The 23,821-nt window shown below is 35.3% G+C and overlaps 1 protein-coding gene across 1 annotated transcript; it reads left to right on the top strand.

Moving 5' to 3' along the window:
* The first annotated feature begins 1,266 nt into the window (after positions 1–1,266).
* LOC101890516 (integrin alpha-PS3) lies at positions 1,267–23,503 on the top strand. The gene is made up of 9 exons (XM_059120342.1): positions 1,267–1,648; positions 13,141–13,924; positions 13,998–14,204; positions 14,261–14,942; positions 16,576–16,702; positions 16,773–17,141; positions 17,209–17,278; positions 22,127–22,469; positions 22,541–23,503. Exons 1-9 carry the CDS (start codon positions 1,461–1,463, stop codon positions 23,155–23,157), a joined length of 3,387 nt encoding a protein of 1,128 aa, XP_058976325.1. The 5' UTR covers positions 1,267–1,460; the 3' UTR covers positions 23,158–23,503.
* Positions 23,504–23,821: the final 318 nt, after the last annotated feature.

The raw sequence follows: 23,821 nt of genomic DNA on the forward strand, positions 1-23,821 counted from the left end.
TTGACGATTTCAAGTACAATATTCAAGGAAATTGTTTGAAATTTCGTATTTAAAGTTCCTAATAGTTACTACAGCCTGTGACAGAAAATTGTTTATGCAGGTCCAGGTCTTTGTATAGCTCCGATATAACGGTACCTCCCTACATTCGGTATTTTGATGATTTTATCAACATTATTCACCGGATTTTTCTTAAGTTTAGTATTTGATTTCGTAATGGCTTATGGCAAAAGTTGCCTATACAGGTGGACCTGCGTATAGACCCTATATAAGGAATATATTCGGTATTTTAAACATTTTAATTTTTTTTTGAAAATTTCCAAATTCGTTACAAATGGTGGAGGGTATTGAAATTTCGGCACGATCGAACTTACTGCTTTTTTGCTTTTTATGAGTTATACGGTTTGTGACTGTTCATTTTCTGGGTGTTCTCGACAATTACGAAGGCTTATTATGACAAAGGATCATGCCTCCAAAAGGGGTTTAAATCTTGCCAAACTTCAGATCCAAATATATTGACGAAGGCTTTCCTGTTAAATTAAGAAAAATCTGGAAAATAGTTATATGTATTTAGCACAAACTCTTTTTAAATTAAAACCCAATTGCAGATAGTTTTAAGCAATTTTACAATATTATATGCTCATCTGATATTGCATTACAGGCACTTACTCGTACACATGTACACGCATACATATGTAATTTGGTGATTCATTCATAATTCCGATACAATTTGATAACAATGCGTTGAATTGTTTATATTTCCCTCCAATACAAACCGAAGTAAGCTAAACGTGATCAGAATTAATTCGCGTTCAACTCATAAGAAATTTGCGGAAAGCAAGACAATAATTGACACAAAAGCTGACACTGGCTAAAAATCTGAAATCTCAGACAAAGAAGACAACAACACATAACCAAATTTGAAGATGATACAAAGGTGCAATCGGTATTATAATTATTAACGTGACATAATTGAGCAAGGGGAGGTCGGAGGAATATTGTAAAGTTGTAATAACAGCTTACTGTTTTGGCAATGTTTTTGTTTTGTTTTGTTCTTCTCATTTTTTTAAAATATTTTTTGAAAACAGTTAACAGAGAGCAAAGAGTGCATTGAGCACACATTTAACTCTTTACCGGCTAAGTAGTTAATTTTCTCATTATATTATCTTCAACTGTACTTTTGGATAGATTGTACGGTTCCGGAGAGACTCCATTCGACCGATAATAGATTGTACGGTGAGCGCAATTCACAGTTAACTTTCATTGTATCGCTGTCGGAATAGAATTTTCAGTACGATTTATGACAACAACGCGCTAGGTTGTCAAGAACGCCTTTAAATATCTTGAGAGTCGCATTGCCTTCAATTGAAATCACACAAACACAAACGTTTGTGCAAAATAGTTAGTCGAACGGGTATCGAAAGTGTTGAGTGCGCGTCAAACGGCATTCCAATTCAAACACGATGCTGCCACACAAGTTAATGTGGCCAAACATTGGCATCCTCATGTTATTATTGTTAACAACTCACGTCAATTGTTTCAATATATCACCGAAACCGAATATTGTCGTCAAAGATCCTGGCTTCGTCACGGATATGCCGAAATATCAGTCGTCGTATTTTGGATTTGCTCTTAATCTGAGACCCTTGGGGTGAGTAACTGCATTCAGAGTCGGACAATTGATATGTCCTAGCGATTCGTCAACATTTGTAAAGTGGAATTTTCGAAATCGAAATGATTCATAACAGCTCAATGAATTTGCAAGGTTTGTCATCAATATCATCGGAATCGTTGTCCGCTTTTGTTGGAAAAAATACAGTTAGTATCGGTAGAATGAAGTCATACTAAGGCTTGCATATCTCCACTTCTTTATCTCTTGATATGTACGCGTATAAGTGTTTGTGTGTGTGTTGTTTACGATAACAAATGTTTGTACGTATGTTTGCGATAATGTTGGCAAATACTCACAAATGAAGTCAATATTTATTTAACAAATACTAGCTTTCCAAAAACAAATTTGTCCATACCTGGATAGCTCTGCTCCATTAAAATATATTGAACATTTCGAATGTCTGTTCTGAATTGCTGGATACCAATGTACAATTTAAATCGATTTTAAACCACTACATTAACTGTTTACACACTCATCGATCGGTGCTGAGTTTCAATTACAATGAGGTGTAAATCTTAAATAAATATTTTTGTGATAATGAATGGGTCACCACTTCCATAACCTTGTAAACAATTTTGAGGAATTATCAGAATTTTTTTGGAAGTCTGCTAAACATTATATCGACATCAAAACAAATGTTATCATCCAAGAATAAAGCCCTTTCCCTTTACTTCACTTTTTAAAAGCGATAAGATTATGTTGAAAATTATTTTTTATTTGCAGCAAAATTAAAACAACAATTTATGAATAACTGTTGCTTGAGGTAATGTTTCTGCCTTGTCCAATGTTTCAAATTTTCAATGGCAAAGTTTTGCTAGAATTTCATTCTTTTGGTGGCATTAAGTGTCACTGCACAATTGGTCATTCTGCAGATAAGTATAATTAGATTAATTCCCGAAAATTGCAAATTACTTAATACGGCACGAATGATCACGTCCAAGTTAATATTATCCAATAAAATATATGGCATGAATTGAATTAAATTCATAGCTATCTGAACAATGTGATTTTGCTCGTCTGGTGGAGATGTACATAACAGCTTGGTGCAAATTTTTTGCCAAAACCATTTCCATGTTCTTTATACCATACGCCACTTAGTTGTAAGTGTATTATGTCTTTGTGCATTTGATTGTAACATGAAGAAAGAAGGGGTATAGTTATTTTTTAAAGATCTTTATAGAATCACTTTCTGAGTAGATTTATGCACTTCAGTCTTTATCCGCCCGTCTGTCCATGCATTCTCGTGAACAAAATGCAGATCGCATTTATTATCCGATTGAGATGGAATTTTTCAACCAATATTGGTTAAGCCCAAGGACGAATCCTACTGAAATTGGTGAGAATCGGTTCAAATTTAGATATAGCTCCCATATATATCTTTAACCGATTTGCACCAAATGGCCAATATAAGTCCAAATGACGTGAATTTTGGCACATCTAACCGAATTCAGTCTAGAAGCAAGTATATTAAATTTTGTGAATATCCGTTCAGATATAGCTTTAGCTCCCATATATATTTTTCATCCGATTTGGTGCTTAATTGCCCCACATTCGCTACCACAAGAATGATGTTTGATATCAGACGTCAGATACAGCCCAAAAATACATCTGCCAAATTTTATCAAGATCGGTTCACATTTAGATATAGCTCCCATATATGTATATCTTCAAGCGATTTCGGGCTAATAGTGCGCCAAATGGCCAAATCTGTCCAAAAGTCCTGGAATTTGCTACATCCGACGGAATTCTGTTTAGAAGCAAATACTTCAAATTTGGTGAAAATCAGTTAAAATTTAGATATAGCTGCCATATATTTGTTTCATCCGATTTGGCGTTTAAGTCCCTCATATTAGTAATATGCATTTGACAACAATGATATTTGATACCTGGTATCTTAAGAGCTTGGAAATACCTTTGCCAAATTCTATCGAGATCTGCTTAGATTTGGATGTCGTTCCTCTCAAACCAAATTAAGACTGCTCTAAAGCCAAATGTTGATAGATGGTATGTTCTACTTCAAATAAATTGTTTTGTTACGGGAACTCTACAAAATATGCATAGTGGTGTAGGGTATCATATAGTCGGCCCGCCCGACTTTTGACTTGTCCTTATTGGTTTAGTATTGAAAAACTATTGCGTTTAATAAATATTCACAAAATATTAATTCAGAAGTGTTTTAACAAGAATTTTCGTAACCCCGTCAAATTAAATTGAACATTGATTATTTTTTCAAAATAATAAAAGTTGCGGAGTACCCTTGGTCAATAAATTCGAACGTAAACCTATGTCGATAATTTTTGGCAGAGAGGTTCTCTGGGCACTTAAAATACACAGTGGAAGATTTTACTACAATCGATTAAGAATTGTGAGCATTAAAATTTATTTTCCACAACAGAGCATCCTTAAGCATTTTTATATTAATATGCACTAATACAATCCTGGCTTTTTTCTAATGGTGTAACTGGTTCACTAAATCTTAAAAAAACCATAAATAATTAAAAAGATTCTGGCTGAAATATTGTATGCCAATTTTATTGCTTCTGAGGGAGAAGTGAACTATATACAATGAAGCATATTTTCTATTTTGGTCAATTTTGTAACACGAGTCTTTATAAACATACCAGTAAACGTAATTGTTACAAAATGTATCATTCAACTTAATGGTACTTAAAAATATCTCCCAATTTTGTCAGTCAACCATTAAATCTGTAGCAAAAACTTGATTCAATTTTTGTTTTAAAGTGCTGACTTTCATATATTGATAGAAAGGATTCTCAAATTTAAAAAAAAATACTATTAGCCAAAGAAGTCACAATTTTAATTAAAACAAGTGAGCAAAGGCTATAGACGCGCGGGGCCGACCATGTGATACCCTACACACTACAATATGTTCGAAGTCCCCTTATATCCAAATCCATTTTGGAAGATTTCGTTTTTGAAAGAATGCCAAAGAGCACTGCCTAGAAGATACCCTTAAGTTTTTGACCCGGAGAATTTGGCCAATATTTACGCACTCCGTAGTGTTGTGAAGTATTCAAAACAATTGCACACGAAAGTTGTGGCCCATTTTACAGCTAAATATAATCCAATGGTCATCCAAAATGCTAAACTTCTTCCCTGTGCTCAACTCTCTTCCGATGCGGAATTCCGTGTCGATTAGCTATCAATTACTACTACAATATTAGAAAAAAAAGACCATTCCGAATTGATTGGAACTGTGAAAATCGGTCCAGCGGTTCTTGATTTATAAGCAGAATAAATAAGATCAATTCTTTTACATATGTATTGTACCTATTTTGCTATATATCCGATTTCTTGGCTATTAGCATCACTGTAATGGTCTGAAGTGATCTTTTAATGTATTTGTGACTTGGTTAGGATTAAAAATATTTGCGGTTTAGTGGAAATTTTTCCTATTTTCTAACATAAAAGTTAGGGTATTTTTTACCCGCTAATTATTGTCCGATGGCCGCTCAAATTGGTAGGTTTCTGTCCAGACCCAAACTCTAACTGCGTGTAAATTTTCGCCTATAGAGCAACTGCAAATCAGTAAATGTTTCTGTTTTTGGTCCATATCAACCCCTAAATATCGTGCGATCATCTCCAAAAACAATAGGGTTCTATTCTGACCCTAATCCCACCTTTATTTTCAATTTCGTGAGGATCGGATCATTATTGCGACCTGTAGAGTGATTACAAATTAACATGGTCAGACGGACGGACGGACATACATAGCTAGATCGACTCAGCTCGGCGAGATAGGATATTGTAGGGTATAAACATATGTAAAAGTTTCAAAATATTTAAACCGGAATGCACCTTTGTACGGTGGTATACAATAGTAGAGAAATATTAAACATTCTGTACAACTTGAAATTTGACAATTCAACCTTCCAAAATCGCTAGAGAATTTTGTTGTTGCAAAATAGTCAGGCTTAATCCCATTAGTTTTTGTTTTTATTATAAAAACTACATTTATTTATTAGAGGAGAAAGATGACAATGCTTACAAGAGGGTTAGGAAGGGAATATCCAGGTTTCGAGCCACCAATCCTCACTAGTTTCCTTGGTTTTTGTCTGGGATATTCTCTCCAAAAGTTATTTTAAAAATAACTCCTATGACAACAAAAAAACTTTTTTTTACCCAAGTGACGAGATCGTCAGTTCAATTCAATAAGCCCTGTCGACACATGGAGTTTTTTTGTTAGAGAAAAAACCAACTTATATGGTTATGTTATTTCGTTCAAGTAAAACAAAAGCATAACAAGTGGAGAGAGATGAAAATGTTTATAAGTGCGGTTGTAAGATTTAAAAGATTTTCCAAAAGAATTTTAGTTAAATTTAATTCTTCAAAAGCCCATAGAGTAAGTGACGCCGTTATATGGGGCCATACCAAAACGGGAACCTCTATTGTAAATTATACTTCAAGGATTGTCATCTACCAAATCTTCTTAAACACCAAATGTGATTAGGATTATCATAATACTGAATATCGGTGGGTATCGTTATATGTGCGCTATAGGAAAACATGAACCTGAATACTAGAATAAACTAGAACTCAAAATTTTGAATGCATAAAAGGGGCAGCGAGGCGCACCGGACTCGGCTAGTCATATATATATATATTTATAGTCTGTTGCTTATAGAGATTTCAGAATTATAAGCTTGTCACAATGAGCAAAGAAAATTTAAAATAATTGCGTTTGTTTTCACAGCGGTCAGCAAATATGAAAATACGTAAGATATTGGGTGTTGTCTGAAATTGCATTTTGTTTCCCTGAGCGACTTAAAATATAGTATGACAGCTGCGTACGTTGTAGACCATTATTGTTTTTGTTTGCTATTAATCATCATAATACTACGAAAAGATGAATAATGAATCGGTTGAAAGAATTCGAACTTATTTTGGATTGATAAGTCAAATTAAAGCTAACAATTATTTGGCACGAATGCGTTACTTTTAACATTACAAATCAAATGTTAATACCACTAATACTATGAGTCTTACCCCTTGATATAAACACTGAAAAGAAATAAACGATGGTTTATTTAAATAAATAGCAATACAGCTTGAGAATAATATCATAAAAATAGTTTGTCATAATGATTTTTATCAATGCTTGTGAAACACTTATGGTACGCAAACTTTTGTCAAATCTCTCTCCACCACATGGTGGTAAGAGTATTATGTCTTTGTGCATTTGTTTGTAACATGGAGAAGGAAGCGAGATAGACCCATAGTTACTTTTGAGGATCTCCATAGAATCAGTTTCTGAGTTGATTTATGCATGTCAGTCCGTCTGTCCGTCTGTCCATGTATTCTTGCGAACAAAATGCAGGTCGCATTTATTATCCGATTGAGATGAAATTTTCCAAACAACATTTGTTTGGTCCAAGGACGAACCCTATTGAAATTGGAGATAATCGGCAAAAAATTAGATATAGCTCCCATATATATCTTCGTCCGATTTGCCTTTTATTTTGCCGAATAGTATGGAATTTTGCACATACAACCAAATTAGGCCTGAAAATAAGTGTGCCGAATTTGATCGAAATCGGTTGAGATATACCTATAGCTCCAATATATATTGTTCATCCGATTTGTTATTTTGGTCCTCCGCAGCCGTAATATGCACTCTGTAACAACAATATTTGGGGAAATATATCAAATGCAGCTCAGAAATACCTTTGCTAAATTTCATCGAGATCGATTCAGATTTGGATATAGCTCCCATATATAACTTCGTCCGATTTATCTCTTATTGTGCACCAAACATCTAATATTAATATGGATAGGATGGAATTTGGCACACACGACCGAATTGAGTCTAGAAGGTAGTACGCCATATTTGGTGAAGTTCGGTTCAGAAATAGCTATAGCTCCCATATATATTGTTCATATGCACTCATATTTGGGGAAATATATCAAATACAGCTCAGAAATATCTTTGCCAAATTTTATCGAGATCGGTTCAGATTTGGATATAGCTCCCATATATATCTTTATCTGATTTCAAATTAATTTTGCCCAAATGGGCAATACAAGTATGAATTTAAACGATACAAATGCTTATTGCACGATACAAATGCTAAAGATGTAGAAGCTCAAATAAGTAAAAAGGCAGCGAGAGCTGAATTAAATGGATAAAATGATTATAAATGCAAAAATAAATATTTTATGCTTTAAAAAAAATAAGCTCAATATAATATTACTTTCGCATGTTTATTCTAAAATATCATGGGTAAGATTATAAATAAGGCTTTAATTTCTACTATTCTTTATGTGTTGTACAAACATTTTTCACAATTTTCTCAAGAGTTTTTAAGCTTATTATAATATTATTTTCAAGCCATTTTTGTATGTTCTCTTTACAAACTACCTTGTAGTTTGATGACATATCATGTTATTTATAGTATTATTTTATATATAAGGAATACCTCTTTTTCAATGGAAAACTCTCATGTTATAAGAAAATGTTTGTCTCTTGGTGATATGTATAGAATCGAGTCGTCTCTTTGTCCATGTATAATTGAGAAAAAAACTTTTCCTGTTGCAAAATGGTCAGGCTTATTCCCTTTATTGTTGTTTTTATAAAAACAACGTTTGTTTATTAGTGGAGAACCCCTGGTAATGTTTACCTGGGGGTAAGGCAGGGAATACCTAGGATTCGGAAAGAGCCACCAATCCTCATCAGTTACCTTGTTTTTTGTCTGGGATATTCTCCCCAGAAGTTATTTCAAAAATAACTTCTATGATAAAAAAAATATTTTTTACCCAAGTGACGAGATCGTAAGATCAATAGAAGAGGAACCAAAGAATTAAATAAAACTAAAATTCTTTTGGAAAATCTTCTAAATCTTATCCCATATATATCTTCGAACGATTTCAAGTTTATTGTGGACCAAAGGAAAAATATCTCACTAAATAGGCATGTACCTAAAAGCAAGTTCATAAAACTTGGTTAAATTCGACTCAGATATAGCCATAGCTTCCACTGGGGACATACGAAATTAACTTTTGATTTTTTATGTTTAAATAGAAAGTTTAATTTTTTGGTAGTTTGAATTTTGAATCATAGATCAAATTCAGAATATAACCAATTCAGCCAATTTTGGAGCAATTCGATTTACTTGTGACTATAAATACATATATGTTTCAAAAGATGGGCAATAATGCAGACTTGTTTTTTTTTTAAGTGAAAAAGAAAGCCAGATAGACACTATCACACACTAAGCAATATGCAACGCATCTATACATTTATTTCCCTTTCCAATGTGCTATAAAACTTTTGAATCACACATTTCTTTTCTTTTCTGAGTCACACAATTTAAAGGTAGTATTTTTGATATTCGCAAAGATCGCAAGAATTTGGTGACATAACTCACATGCAGAATAAACAATGCTTATTGTAAAATTATTGCTCTGTTTTTTGTGTGTCTCGATAAAAATATTACTTGTTCTGTTTATTCACCGATTTTCATGCTCTGCGTCATAGGTTTTTAACCCCTCACAATACTAATATTTTTGTAGAAAAATATAATGATAACTTCTGGACAGGTTGAAGCAAGTAGTCGTATAGCTTTCGTATAATAGTTCCGCCGATTTAAGGTATTTGAAGCGTGGTAGCCATTTTTCAACCAAATTTGCTATAAATTGAAAATTTGGTAAAAATTTAGTTTCAGAGTAAAGTAATATATGGGAGGCATATCCAATTGATTTTCACTAAATTTGACGGAGACATTTTTATCTATTATGTCAAATAATATTGCTATAGAGTGCATGACATCACTTCGAGAAGGATAATATTAAAAAAATATGTATCGAATCCGAGTTCCGCCAAATGGAAACGTACGTCCCGAAATTCACTCCATTTGGGCTGATATTAGCGATTACTTGCCTAATAATCTGAAATCGGATTAAGGATATATATGGGAGAGAAATATAAATTTTAGCCGATCTTGATAAAATTTGGCAAAGGTATTTCCAAGTTCTATAAGATATCTGGTATCAAATATCATTGTTGTTGAATGCATGTTACAAATGCGAGGGACTTAAAGACCAATCGTATGTTAAAGATATAACTGAACTGATTTTCACCAAAATTGTATGCTTTTGGACTTAATTCGGTCGGATGTGCCAAAACTCAGAGCATTTGTTTTCGGTTGTTTTTAATTCTAGTAAAAAGGTTTCTACGAAAGAAATTTTTGAAAAAAAGTCTCCAGAAAAGTCGCGAATTGTAAAAATGGAAGTTTGTTTCTGATATGCAATTCTGTGTGGAACTGTTCCAGAATGGCCATTTGAACCATGATAAAATTACAAGCTAGCCCTATCAGGCCAGATGTGGGAAAATTGATATGACAAATAAATTGTTGTAATATGAATTCGCCCCACATATAAATAAAATAAAAAAATCTAAACAATCATTAAAATTGAAAACTTTGAAAAGAAAAATAATAAAAAACAATTAAAATATGAGGTGTTGTGTGGTTTGAAACGAGCGTATATTGGAGGGCAAGCAAAGACCAATATCTTCCTTAACTTACACATCTAGTTCTATGCCATCTTTCTACTATTCACCAATTTCTAAGACTTCTTCTGTATCCTTTAAAGTTTAAATGAATCATCAAGTTAATAGTCTATGTTCTTCTATAAGATCTTCATCAGATCATATTTGAACATTAAATCCGGTACCTATTCTACCAAGGGTCAAAATATTTAATAATCATTATTCACTTAAATTTGGTATTATTCTCAGTTCTCTTTAAAATATTAATGTTAGATTTAGTGAAAAGTTGGAATTATTTAATTTTTATGATACGTCCTTCAATTAAGGTAAACATAAATAAGTATTTAAATGTCGGAACTCCGACTGAACTTTTTTTTAAACAGACTTGAGATAAAGTTTAAATACAAACCAAATATGAGATATTGATTGGGATGAAATATAAATGAAAATGGAGAACATGTAGTATTTTTATGTAACCAAGGAAGGAAGAAGGGTTGGAATAGAGTACGATTTGTGGAATCAATTTGAATTGAAAACGATTCAGAATATTTATTATGTCATAGCTTCTTAACTAGAGGAGAATAGTTTTGAAATTGCCCAAAAATAAATTATTTTACAAGACTCTGTTCCCAATTTTTATACCCTCCACCTTGGAAAGGAGGGTATATTAACTTAATCATTCCGTTTGTAACATCACTAAATATTCATAATCAGAATAAAATTTTAAGTCGATTTAACGATGTCCGTCTGTCAGTTTAAATCATGAAATTTGACGTAGAGAGTCAAAATTTAGCATTTATTGTGTCTATGTTTTAAAATGAGATATATCCCGATATTTGGTATTTTGATGATTTTTGGAACATTTTCCCACGAATTTGTTTAAAAATTGGCCCTTTGCAGAACATTGAATATTTAGTTCCACGTTTTTTTATAGCGCACATATATCGATACCCACCGATATTCCCTATTTTGATAATCCTAGTCACATTTACCCACATAATTGTTTCATATTTGGTATTTTAGAAAATTTGATAGTTGACAATCCTTGAAGTATAAAATGTTCCATTGAGGTTCCCGTTTTGGTAGGGCCCCATATAACGGCCTCATTCACTTTATGGTGTTTTACCTCACTCATTTTATGGTTTTTGATAAATTTAACTGCATTATCCCAACGGTCTGTTATATAAAATGTAAAGTAAAGCATTTTTGAATTCAGATATTTTTATACAAAAATGTTTCCTTTACCCTAAGGCTGGAGGGTATCAAAAGTTCATTTTTACAAACATGTTCGGGATAGGATCCAGTATGGATTTTAATTGTTAAACGAGACAGACAATTGTTCTCATTTCACAAATAAAAATTTTTAGGTCTAAAATAAATCAAAATATCCTCTTTTTGAAAATAGCCACGATTGAGACCCGGAATTTTTTTTCAAATATCCACGATTTGAGCCGGTAACACATTTTTAGGAATTCACGGAAAAATCCATTATTTGGAGCAGCAGATTTTGCAAATTATATTTGGAGGGTTGTTTTTTGATTTCTTGTCTTATTTCGAGTCTTCGACTTTTTGTTTGCTTTTACACAACATTTCCTTCCGTTTTTTAATGCAAATAATAAGGACAACAAAATTATTCAATGTATCAAAATGAGATGTTCTTATTGGTGCAAAACAAATTGTCTCAAATTTTATATGTCAATTAAATGTGCCCAGAAATGTGACTTGCCTACAATTTTGACTTATCTAGTTCCGACAAAAGTTGCTCTGTTGTATTTTTCGCCTATTTTGTTATCTGGTATTTCTGCCATGATTTAAACATTTGAAAACATGAAATATTTATTAGACGGTTAAACTGTGACGTCGTGTTATAATTAGAATAACTGTGATTCTCAACCTAAGAGAAATGTACCCATATTGCACAATTACCACCTCAAATCGGACAAGGTAACATCTATCTTGAAAATGGTCAATCGTAAGTAAATGGCGCTGTTCTCAGATACGATTTCGTAGTTGTCTACAAATATACTCGTTATATTGATATAGTTTCATTGTCTGTATGTCAGCATTGAACGGCATTAAAGTTATATTAGAGCAGGTGTGGAAGTGGATAATACCAGCCCACACTTTTTGGTATTTCCGCCGTAAAAGTTCATATATGAATGTAGCTGTTACATTATGGTCTATACGACGACATGGACCTGCATAAGTAACTTTTGTCATAATAATCAAAATACCGAATATCGGGAGGTATCGTTATATCGGGGCTATACGAAAACGTGGAACTGCTCAGAAAATTTTCTGTCATAGGCTGCAGTGTTCATTTGTAGCTTCAATACCAAATTTAAAACAATTCCGATGAATATTTACGCAAAAATCATCAAAATACCGAATATCGGGGCGTACCGTTATATGGGGGCTATACCAAAACGTGGACCTACATGGCCCATTTACATAATATACATTTGAGTAAAATTTTATCAATCTACTTCAATTCCTTCGGAAGCTGGAGTGATTTCCACAGACGGACAGATGGACATCGCTAAATCGACGTAAAATTTTATGCTGGTCAAGAATATATATACTTTGTGGGATCTGAAATGTATATTTCGAGGTGTTACAAACGGAATGACAAACTTAATATGTCCTCCATACTATGGTGGAGGGTATAAAACGTAGGCGTGTTAAGTACTTCAGACCCCAAATAAGTACTCAGGATCGAAGACACAATCACTTTTGTCTGGTATACTAATTTTCGAACCGATACGTTTATTTATTCATAAAATTTGTTGTTTTTAAATATTTGGCGTAGACATGTATCCACCGAAAATCTACAAAGAGTATAGACTATTTTTAAATCGAAATTTACGAACATCTGTTCCTCGACTTTGAAGTCAAAGATAAAAATTGACAGTTGAATTTTTTTATATGGAGATTTAAAGGTTTTCGTATTTTCTTATCATTGCAGCATTATTGTCGGTGCTCCACGTGCTCAGTCAACATTGGAGGAACAGCGCGCTGTCAATGAAACCGGTGCCATTTATCGCTGTACTCTAACTGGCACACCGAAATGCAACACTTATGTGTTCGACGATCGTGGAAATATCAATGTTCCGGTCAGTGAATATTCATATGACTCGGAGATGAAAGATCACCAGTGGCTGGGAGCATCCATAGACGGAGGTCGGACTGATACGGACAAACTTATCGTATGTGCTCCTCGTTTTATCACACCTGCTACAAATGATTACCTAATGCACGGTATCTGCTATTGGATCAATAACACGCTGACTCAGAATCCGGTTAACGTGACAAGAATTTCGCCATTACGTGGCAAGCAGGAACAAGTTACAGACGAGAATGGAAAGCGCATTTATTATTACATGTTGGGCGAACAGGGCATCAGTGCCCATGTCACTCCCGACAACGAAGAGTTCTTGATTGGCGCTCCAGGTATACACACATGGAAGGGATCCGTGATACGTTATCGCAAGGTGGTGGACACTGACGAACCGAGTTTGAGCCGTCGCGATACCAGCAGTGTGTCACGGGCACGCATTACCAGACAGGCCGACGTTCAGCCCACACCGTTTACAAGATACGAAGTCGACATACCAAATCCCAAAAATTTCGATCAGCCCGACGACTCTTACTTCGGTTATTCTGTGGCATCTGGCTATTTCGATTCGAATGATCGCAAGAAATTATTATACGTTGCCTCGGCACCTCAGGATAACCAACAATCGGGGTTGGTAAGTTTAGGACGAAACGATTGCAATAAATGGAGGGTGCAGAGTGAACTAATACATTCCTTTCCTGGTTTAGGCATATATCTTCGATTTTTCCAGGAACTCGCTAAACAAACTTTACGTATTTCGCGGTACACAGTTTGGAGAGTATTTTGGTTATGCGGTTTTAGCCGAGGATGTCAATGGTGATGGTCTGACCGATGTGATCGTCTCTGCCCCGCAGCACAGTATTTCGGGATCATTCGATGATGGAGCCATTTATGTTTTCCTCAACGAAGGCAATGTAAGTCAAGTGCAGGCTCCATCAACAACCCTTTTTGAGTTTCTATTTAATTTCAGATGAATTTCGAACGGAATATTATATTGTCACCCATTCGAGGCAAGGCCCGATTTGGCAGCACACTCACCGCCTTGGGCGACATCAATCATGATGGTTTCAATGACATTGCAGTCAGTGCTCCGTTCGCCAAGGATGGATCTGTATTCGTTTATTTGGGTAGCGAACGTGGTCTACGCGAACGTCATAGTCAGCGTTTCGATTTTAACAGTGCCCAAAAGTCCGCTTACGGCCAAGCAATGTTTGGTCACGGTCTCTCTAAGGGTTCGGACATTGATGGCAATGGTTTCAATGATTTTGCCATTGGTGCTCCCAATGCGGAAACAGTATTCGTGTATCGTTCATATCCGGTGGTATCCATTAAGGCTAGTATTTCTTCGGCAACCCGTGAAATCAAGCCAGAACAAACATCCTTCCGAGTCAAAGTGTGTTACAGCATTATCACAACTTCGCCTAAAACACAATCCCAAGAACTGAACATGCACGTTATTCTGGATCCCCAAGTGAAGCGGGTTCAAATCGCCTCTACGAATAGCAACGAAATGAAATTCAAATCTACAGCCACGACGAAGGAGCAGTGCACCGAAATCGACTGTAATGTCCGTTTCAATGTGGAAACCATATTCAAACCGATTGAAATGGAATTGCGCTATGGATTGGCCAATGGCATTCCGAATACTGAAGGTAGGATTTGGAAAGCCGGAACTGTCGGACTTTAGAAGTTATTAATTTTGCATGAAAAGGGAGTATGCATCTGCCTCACTATCTTTTGCCTTGTACAGACAAATGCACAAAAACATAATTTCCTGTAGCACAGCGCAGCGCAGGGTATAAAAAAGTAAATATCAAACGTAGATGACCGTCCATCTGTCCATGTATTTTTGTAAAAAAAAGTGCAGGTCGCATCTCAACTCATTTGTTTGGCCCCCATAACAAAAACTCTATTGAAAATGGTGGTTAAAATCGGTTCAGATATAGCTCCCATATATCTGATTCATCCGATTTGATATATAAGTCCCTCACATTCGCAATATACACTCCAAAATATTTGGTACCAGATGTCGGACCTGGCCTGTTCCCCGCCCAAATTTTATCAAAAACAGTTCAGATTATGGGTATAGCTCCCATATTTATCTTTATCCGATTTCAGGTTTATTGTGCACAAAAGGAAAATATCATCCCAAAAGAAAATGATTTTAGAATGTACGACCGAATTCAGCCTAGAAGCAAATACTTCAAAATTTAGTGAAAATCGTTTCTGATCTAGCTATAGCTCCCATATATATACTTGTCCGATTTGACGTTTATTGTGCACCAAAAGGTTAAAATCAGCCCAAATGGAGTAGATTTAGGCACATACCACCTGATTCAGCCTAGAAGCAAGTACTTGAAATTTGGTGAAAATCGGTTCTGATATAGTTATAACTCCCAAATATATGATTCACCCTCCATCAAATTTTTTGCGTCTACCTCCACTTAATTTATATAGACTTTTGACCTTTCTTTACTGGTTTAATTTTTAAATTTCCAAGCAATCAGGCTTCATTATGTTTTTGTTTTATTTATAAAAACTTCGAATAATTAATTCAGTGGAGAAAAATGGCATGGCTTACAAGGGGTAGGACAAAGAAAATAATGGCTTCGAAATTAGCCACAAATCCTCCTAATTTCCTTGGGTATTATGCCAAGATGTTATTAGGGCTGTCTGGATACGCTAAAATTTGTAACAATTTTTGGCAAATCGTTACTGTAAGTCCGTTTCTACATAGCCCTCATATAACGATAACTCCCGATATTTGATATGGCAATTTCCTTATAACAGTGGTATTTTGCTCCAAAGGGGGACCTTGGAGAGTTTACATATATTTTAAGAAACGTAACACTTTCAATAAGGGAGGGTATAAAAAGATCGACACGGCCGAACGCAAAAGCATGTTTATTGTTAGTTTTTAATGAAAATTACATGCTTTGCTTCTTTTTATGGCGGATAAAATATTTTTGCTGCCAGGTTTTGTCAGGAAATCCGTCTGTTTACTTTTCAATGGATTCTTGCAAAAGAGAATAAAACTACCTTACTCTCTCGAAAAGAAGTTGCTGGAAAAGAATTAGTGACCAGACACACCTAATTGAAAACAACTTGTGACAAAATCCAAGAGAAGTCTTTGTTACCTTTTTGTCCCTTGGTAAACATCATCACTTTCTGCACTAATATTTGTAGATTATTTTATTTCTTTTTTTTTAGAAAAGAGTTTAAACCTGCCCATATGACATAACAAAATAAATGCCAACACTGTTTTTTTCTATTTGTTTACAACAGAATTCTGTGAAACTTGTGCTGCTGTAGATCCCGCAGAGCCTTCATCCCACACGGAGAAGATTATCTTCAGCACCGGATGTGCCTCGGAAATTTGTGTGGCCGATTTGCAAGTTAAAAGTAATTTAGAGTGAGTAAATGATTTTTTTCAACGGTCCGTCAATGTCTTGATTGTGTTTTTCGATGTCACCCCCTTGCAGGAATAAATTCGTTTTGGGTAGTAGCCGCACTTTCAGCGTTTCCTATGATGTCTCAAACAACGGTGAAACTGCCTATTTACCCCAGATCAACATCACCTCCTCCAATCGTATGCCGTTTGCCAAAATTCCCTCCAACTGCAAAACAAATAATCAGGATGTCTCTCTAATATGTGACCTCAATCGGGGCCAACCAATGGCCAAGGGCTCAAAGGACACTGTCACAGTGATATTCGATACAAGCAACATATCGGGACAAAGTATGACCATAGTGGCCAAGGTCTTCAGCACTGGAAGGGAACTTAACGACAGGGATAACATTGCCTCAGATGTGATTACCCTAACCGAGTTCACCGAAATTGTTGCTGTTGGGTGAGTTGTAAACTAGTGTAAATGTATTTCTTGGATACTGAACGTTTTGTCATTTCTTTCGATTCAGAAAGCCAATCACAGAGCATATCAACTTGGAAAAGGCAGGCAATACAGCTGAAGTGATTAATCTCTATGATGTGAGTAAAATATGAATGTGTTACCGTTTACATATTTTTTAGGAAACTCAGGTGTTAACGATACGATGCAAATAATAATGTTGTCATAATGTTTCCAAATCTCCTATGTTCTCGATCAGGTTTTTTTTGTATATTGCTATAATATTTTCCCATACTAATTTTTTCTTCTTCCCATAATATTTTCTTTAATTTTATTTTAATTAGATTTTTAAAATGAAGAGTACCTTTATTTCGTCTTTCTTTTTAAAACACCTCAAAAATATATTTCCCCCTATTCGGGCTTTTCTTGAATAAGTTTAAAAATAGGTCCATGTTTGGTTTATACCATGTTGTTGCAAAATAGTTCGATTGATCCCATACTTGTGTTTTTATAAAAACAGCGTTTGTTTATTAGTGAAGAAACATGGCAATGTTTACCAGGGGTTAAGGCAGGGAATACCATGGATTCGGAAAGAGTCACCAATCCTCATCAGCTCCCTTGGCTTTTTTCTGGGGATATTCTCCCTAGCAAGCTCCTATGACAAAAAACATTTTTACCCATGTGACGATAAAAACATTGTTTTTATAAAACCAACAATTGTGGAATTAAGCCTAACTACTTTGCTACTACAAAATAACTACGGTATCCAGAACAAAAATGTCAACACTGTTCTATCATATTTTTATATCCATAATCATTCTATGGAGGGTATATTAACTTTGTCATTCCGTTTGTAACTCCTCGAAATACTCATGTCAGACACAACAAAGTATAAATATATTCTTGATCAGCGTAAAATTCTAAGTCGATTTAGCGATGTCAGTCTGTCTGTTGCAATCACACTATCTTTCGAAAGAATTGAGATAGAAGGCTATAATTTTCCACACATGTTTATTTTGCGAGCAGACAGGTTAAATTCGTAGGTCCACGTTTTCATATAGCCCCCATATAACCGTACCTGCCGATATTCGGCATTTTGATGATTTTAGCGACATTATTCACCGGAGTAGTTTAAAATTACGTATTAAGAGTTCGTAATGGGAACTACAGTCTGTAACAGAAAATTTTGTATGCACGTCCAGGACTTCGTATAGGCCCCATATATCAGTACCTCCCTATATTCGGTATTTTGACGATTTTAGGTACAATACTCACCGAAATTGTTTGAGATGCCGTATTTGAAGTTCGAAATTGGTGCTACAGCCTGTAACAGCAAATTGTCTATGCAGGTCTACGTCTTCGTAAAGCTCCGATATAACGGTACCTCCCCATCTACGGTATTTTGATGATGCTACATTATTCACAGTTTAACGGCTATATTCGGTATTTCGGTATATAACGGCTATATTCGGTATTTTTACGATTTTACCAGAATTTTTAACGGATTTTATTTTTTGAAAATGTCCAAATTCGTTCCAAATGGTGGAGTGTTCAAAGTTCAGCCCGGCCGAACTTACTGCTTTATAACTTGTTTATTATACCCCCCACCTTGGATAGGAGGGTATATTAACTTTGTCATTCCGTTTATAACATCCCTAAATATTCATCGTAGACCCATTAAGGGTTTATATTCATAATCAGCATAAAATTAGGTCGATTTAACGATGCCCGTCTGTCTGTCCGTCCATCTGTCTTTCTGTTAAATAAAGTCCACATTATTTGACATAGAGCGTCAAAATTGAGCAAAACACTTTGTATTGTGCCTAGGATGGTTGGTATTGGTACCTTTCGATATTCGGTATTTTGTTAATTTTTTCCACAATTTTCACGGTTTTGTATAAAAATTGGTATTTGTGGGTCATAATGGATTTTTGCTCATGTTGTGAAACATAGTATGTATAGGTCCACGTTTTGGTATAGCCCCATATAACGGTACCTCTCGATATTCTGTATTTTGATGATTTTTGCCACAGTTTTCAGGGATTTGTCTAAAATCGGTATTTGTAGTTTATAATAGGTTATAGCTTGTATGGCAAAAAATTGTATGTATAGGTATAGCCCACGTTTTGGTATAGCCCCCATACTAGAGGTACCTTCCGATATTAGGTATTTTGATTATTTTTGCCTCATTTTTACGCGGATTTGTCTAAAAATTGGAACTTGTTGGCCATGATGGGTTCTAGCTCCGGTGGCGAAACATTGTACGTATAGACCTACATTTTAGTGTAGCCCCCATATAACGGTACCTCCCGATATTCGGTATTTTGATGATTTTTGCCACATTTTCCTTCGAATTTTTCTTAAAATTGGAATTTGTTGGCCATGATGGGTTCTAGCTCCGGTGGCGAAATATAGAATACCTATAGCGCACATAAATCGATATCCACCGATATTCGGTATTTTGATCATCCTAGTCACATTTACTCATGAAATTGTTTCAAATTTGGTATTTTAGAAGATGACAATCCTTGAAGTATAAAATTGTGGTTTCCGTTTTGGTATGGCTCCATATATCGGCCTCACTCACTTTATGTTTTTATACCCTCAGCCATATGGCTACAGAGGGTATATATCATTTGATACGGCCAAAACGTGCCTAGTCGAAATAACGGTTTTAGACCCTAGGTCTCTTTGGACCAAATCCGTTTCAGAACATTTGGAGTCGATCTAGCGATGTCCGTCCGTCCGTCCGTCCGTCCGTCCGTCTGTCTGTCTGTCTGTCTGGCTGGCTGGTGCACACGATAACTCTCGAAGGGAGTATCCGATTTGGTCCAAATTGGCTACAACGTAATATTTTTGTCAAACTTAGATCGAGTTCGGAGATGGGCAATATCGGTCCACTCCTTCTGGTACCTCCCCACAAAAGGTCGAAATTTTCAAAAAATATATTTTTTGCACAGGAAGAGAAAGGATAATCCGAATTTGCTCCAACTTTGCAAATCCTAATATTTGCGTCAGTGCAAAGTCAGGTGTGAAAATGGGCAATATCGGTTCACTCCATCAAGTACCTCCCCCACAAATGGTCAAAATTTTGAATAATTACAACTCTCATAAAATGTTATGTAAGAGTCCGATTGTCTTCAAATTTCACACATCCCAATATTTATATTAACCCAAGGTCTGGTGTTAAGATGAACAATATCGGTCCACTCCTTCTGGTACCTCCCCCACAAAAGGTCGAAATGTTCAAAAAATATATTCTTTGCACAGAAAGAGAAAGGATAATCCGAATTTGCTCCAACTTTGCAAATCCTAATATTTGCGTCAGTGCTAGGGCAGGTGTGGAAATGGACAATATCGGTCCACTCCATCAAGTACCTCCCCCACAAATGGTCAAAATTTTGAATAATTACAACTCTCATAAAATGTTATGTAAGAGTCCGACTGTCTTCAAATTTCACACATCCCAATATTTATATTAACCCAAGGTCTTGTGTTAAGATGAACAATATCAGCCCACTCCTTCTGGTACCTCCCCCACAAAAGGTCGAAATATTCAAAAAATATATTCTTTGCACAGAAAGAGAAAGGATAATCCGAATTTGCTCCAACTTTGCAAATCCTAGTATTTGCGTCAGTGCTAGGACAGGTGTGAAAATGGACAATATCGGTCCACTCCATCAAGTACCTCCCCCACAAAATATTGAAATTTTGAGTACCCATGAAGCTCATAAATCGCCAAATTAACGTCCGATTCCATTTAGACTTGGCACATCTGTCGAAATATTTATATCATATTTTGGGTCCGATAGAAAATGGGCAATATTGGCCCATTCCTTCGGGATCTGCTCCATAGAGGGTCAAACGTTTGAATAACCTTAACACTAGTCAAAATATATTTAGATAGTCGAACATAGGCTGAGGGTATATCTCTGGCGGCAATACCGACTGATACTTTTTAACTTGTTTTGATAAATGTAACTACATTATCCAAACGGTCTTACTGGTACACGAAGTTTAGAGTAAAACACGCTTTAATTCAGATATATATATATATATATATATATATATATATATATATATATATATATATATATATATAGCTCGCTTTGTTAGGGGAGCTCTACTAAAAATGCATAGTGGTGTAGGGTGTCATGCAGTCGCCCGACTTTTGGCTTTTAATTACTAGTAATTAATTGTCAATGTTTATTAATTCAGATAGTTTGGCTACAGAGAGTATATATCATTTGATACGGTCAAGTCAGATGCCAAAATGGTCAATATTGGTTCGCTATTTCTTGTACCTCACCCACAAAAGTTAAAATAGTTTTGAATAATAACTGTTTTAGTAAAACGTGGAATTAGTGCCAATCTAATGTTGAACGAAGGGAGTACCCGATGCATTTGAAACTTGGTACATCGCAATATGTAGAAATGGCTTATGTTAGATGTGAAAATAGACAATATTTTACCTCTCATTTATGTACCTTCCACAAAAAGGCCAACATTTCGAATTATAACTCTCTTAATTTTATCCATGTTTGAAAATATTGTCCGCTGCTTCTCGTTCCCGCCCCAAAATGTCATCATTTTGAATGCAAATAATTCTCATAAAATGTTCAATTAGTATCCAATTTTTTCCTGCTTCGTATATCCCAATTATAACCCGATCTTATATGCAGATATGTCGGTCTACTCCCACAAATAGTTTATTTTTTTTTTTCTCTTATAATATGAAATTATTCCCCACTTGCCTTCAATATTTGTACTAATTATAAAACTAGTGTTAGGTCGTCCCCCTGTCAGATGTAGATGTTAGCCAGTGTGTCATATTAGCATTAAACACCCAATTTAGGTCCATTGTTATTTTGCCCAATACTCGCTTTTTAGAAGTGATAAATGCCACAATAAAGCAAATTCCCGACTTATATTGACATATTTGTAATGTACTCATTCTAATGCAAGTGTTTTGTTTTATGTATCAACAGATCAAGAGTGTTGGACCCAGTAATATCGGTTCTATGAAAGTCGTATTTGACATACCCGTGGCCTACATCAACTCAGGAAATAACAAAAATATACCAATTATTGATTTGAGCAACATCACAATGCAAGCCGTCTACGATTCACAAATCAAGGATGTTCAGTTCTATCAGAATACCACGCAAATCCTGATGAACGCAGTGGAGAAAGCATCCAGCTACTCGACACAATTTACCGGCAAAATTGCCTCGATTGGCGACGGAGCAGGCAACAACAATGGCATGCATTACGACTCCACCAATATGGGTCACATAAATGAGTTCAATATTAGAGAAGAGTCCTTTGGCGGTAAGTATTTAGCGAAGAGAAATAAAGTTAGGGCGAATATTAATTAATTAATTTTTTTTGTTTCCTCTCAGATTCATTTATGTCTGGCTCAGCATCGCGTCGACGCAGACGTCGTGAAGCGGCAACTTTAACTGTCAACAAGGAACATTATGCTCGGATTGCAAATCCAAAATCGTATGAATTGTTGGGCGAGGATTTGAAAGGAACCCTTCCGGTCAATCGTACGATAGTCTTCAATTGTAACGATCCCGAGACCACAATATGTGTCCAAGCTGTAATCCCCCTGTACGATTTCAAACCCAATAAGCCGCTAACAGTCACCATGAAATACCACGTGGACCTGAAGGCGGTCAATCAGATTCTAATCGAACCCTGGGAGTTCTTTGTGGTCGTTGTTGGTTTAAATGTACAAAAGACTGGTGACCCCTTGGGCACAACTTTGGCTGTTGCCAAAAATATAGAGTACAATATTATTTCGAAGCATCAGCTGTACGGTACACCCATATGGGTTATAATAGTGTCCGTAATAGGTGGTCTGCTGGTCCTGGCCTTAATAACATATGGCATGTATAGGGCCGGTTTCTTTAAGCGCGCCACCAAGGAAGAGATGGACAAACTAATGCACCAAGCCACTCTGTCAACGGATGGCGTTACGGAGGCATCGAACTTAAATACCGCTGGCAACTAATTTGATATAAGCTACAACGTAGGGTGTGACCCATACAGCTGTGATGTCTAACTCTCGCCATTAATAATTTATTGAATATGTGTGACAATATTTATTGAAGATTTTTTTGTTATGTTTTTTTTTTTTTTTTTAATTAAATGTTAAAATAGTTGTACATCACAATGTAAATGAAGTTGGAGTTAGCCAACTGAAACATACCAAATTTAATTTGTAAAAGCTGCCATAAGTTTACAGGCATACTTATATGTATTCAAATAGTATATACTTTTTTCTATGTTACCAATAATGTTATTTGTATTTTGTAAAAATGTGTTAAGAAATAAAAACGAATTTTTTAATTGAATAATTGATTGGTAAATTGTCATAAGTCATGTGACAAATGGTCGTTTGTGGAAATACCATTTATTAAAAGGCAAATAATACATTTGTGCGAATTATTAATACCCTCATCATATGGAATATAAACAATCTGTACCGAGATTTAAACTTACTTATAAAATTTTAGCAAGAAGAAAAAATTCCAGTTCCAGGAGCATTTTGTCCGTGAAAAATGTGGAAATACATCTTCCTCCCTGCTCCTGAACATGTCTATGATAATTTATACTATTCACTGTACACCTTTCCGCCTGAGATAAATCCGTTCGATTTAGAAGTTACTTATTGG

The sequence above is a fragment of the Musca domestica genome, unplaced genomic scaffold, assembly GCF_030504385.1.
Source record: "Musca domestica strain aabys unplaced genomic scaffold, Musca_domestica.polishedcontigs.V.1.1 17, whole genome shotgun sequence".
In the NCBI taxonomy this organism is placed as follows: domain Eukaryota; kingdom Metazoa; phylum Arthropoda; class Insecta; order Diptera; family Muscidae; genus Musca; species Musca domestica.

What these genes read in the sequence shown, in the direction of transcription:
- LOC101890516 (XM_059120342.1), top strand. Translation starts at nt 1,461, where the DNA reads ATGCTGCCACACAAGTTAATGTGGCCAAACATTGGCATCCTCATGTTA. An exon ending in TTTTCCTCAACGAAGGCAAT is followed by an intron (nt 14,205 to 14,260) that starts GTAAGTCAAGTG and finishes ATTTAATTTCAG; the next exon opens with ATGAATTTCGAACGGAATAT. An exon ending in ACCGAAATTGTTGCTGTTGG is followed by an intron (nt 17,142 to 17,208) that starts GTGAGTTGTAAA and finishes CTTTCGATTCAG; the next exon opens with AAAGCCAATCACAGAGCATA.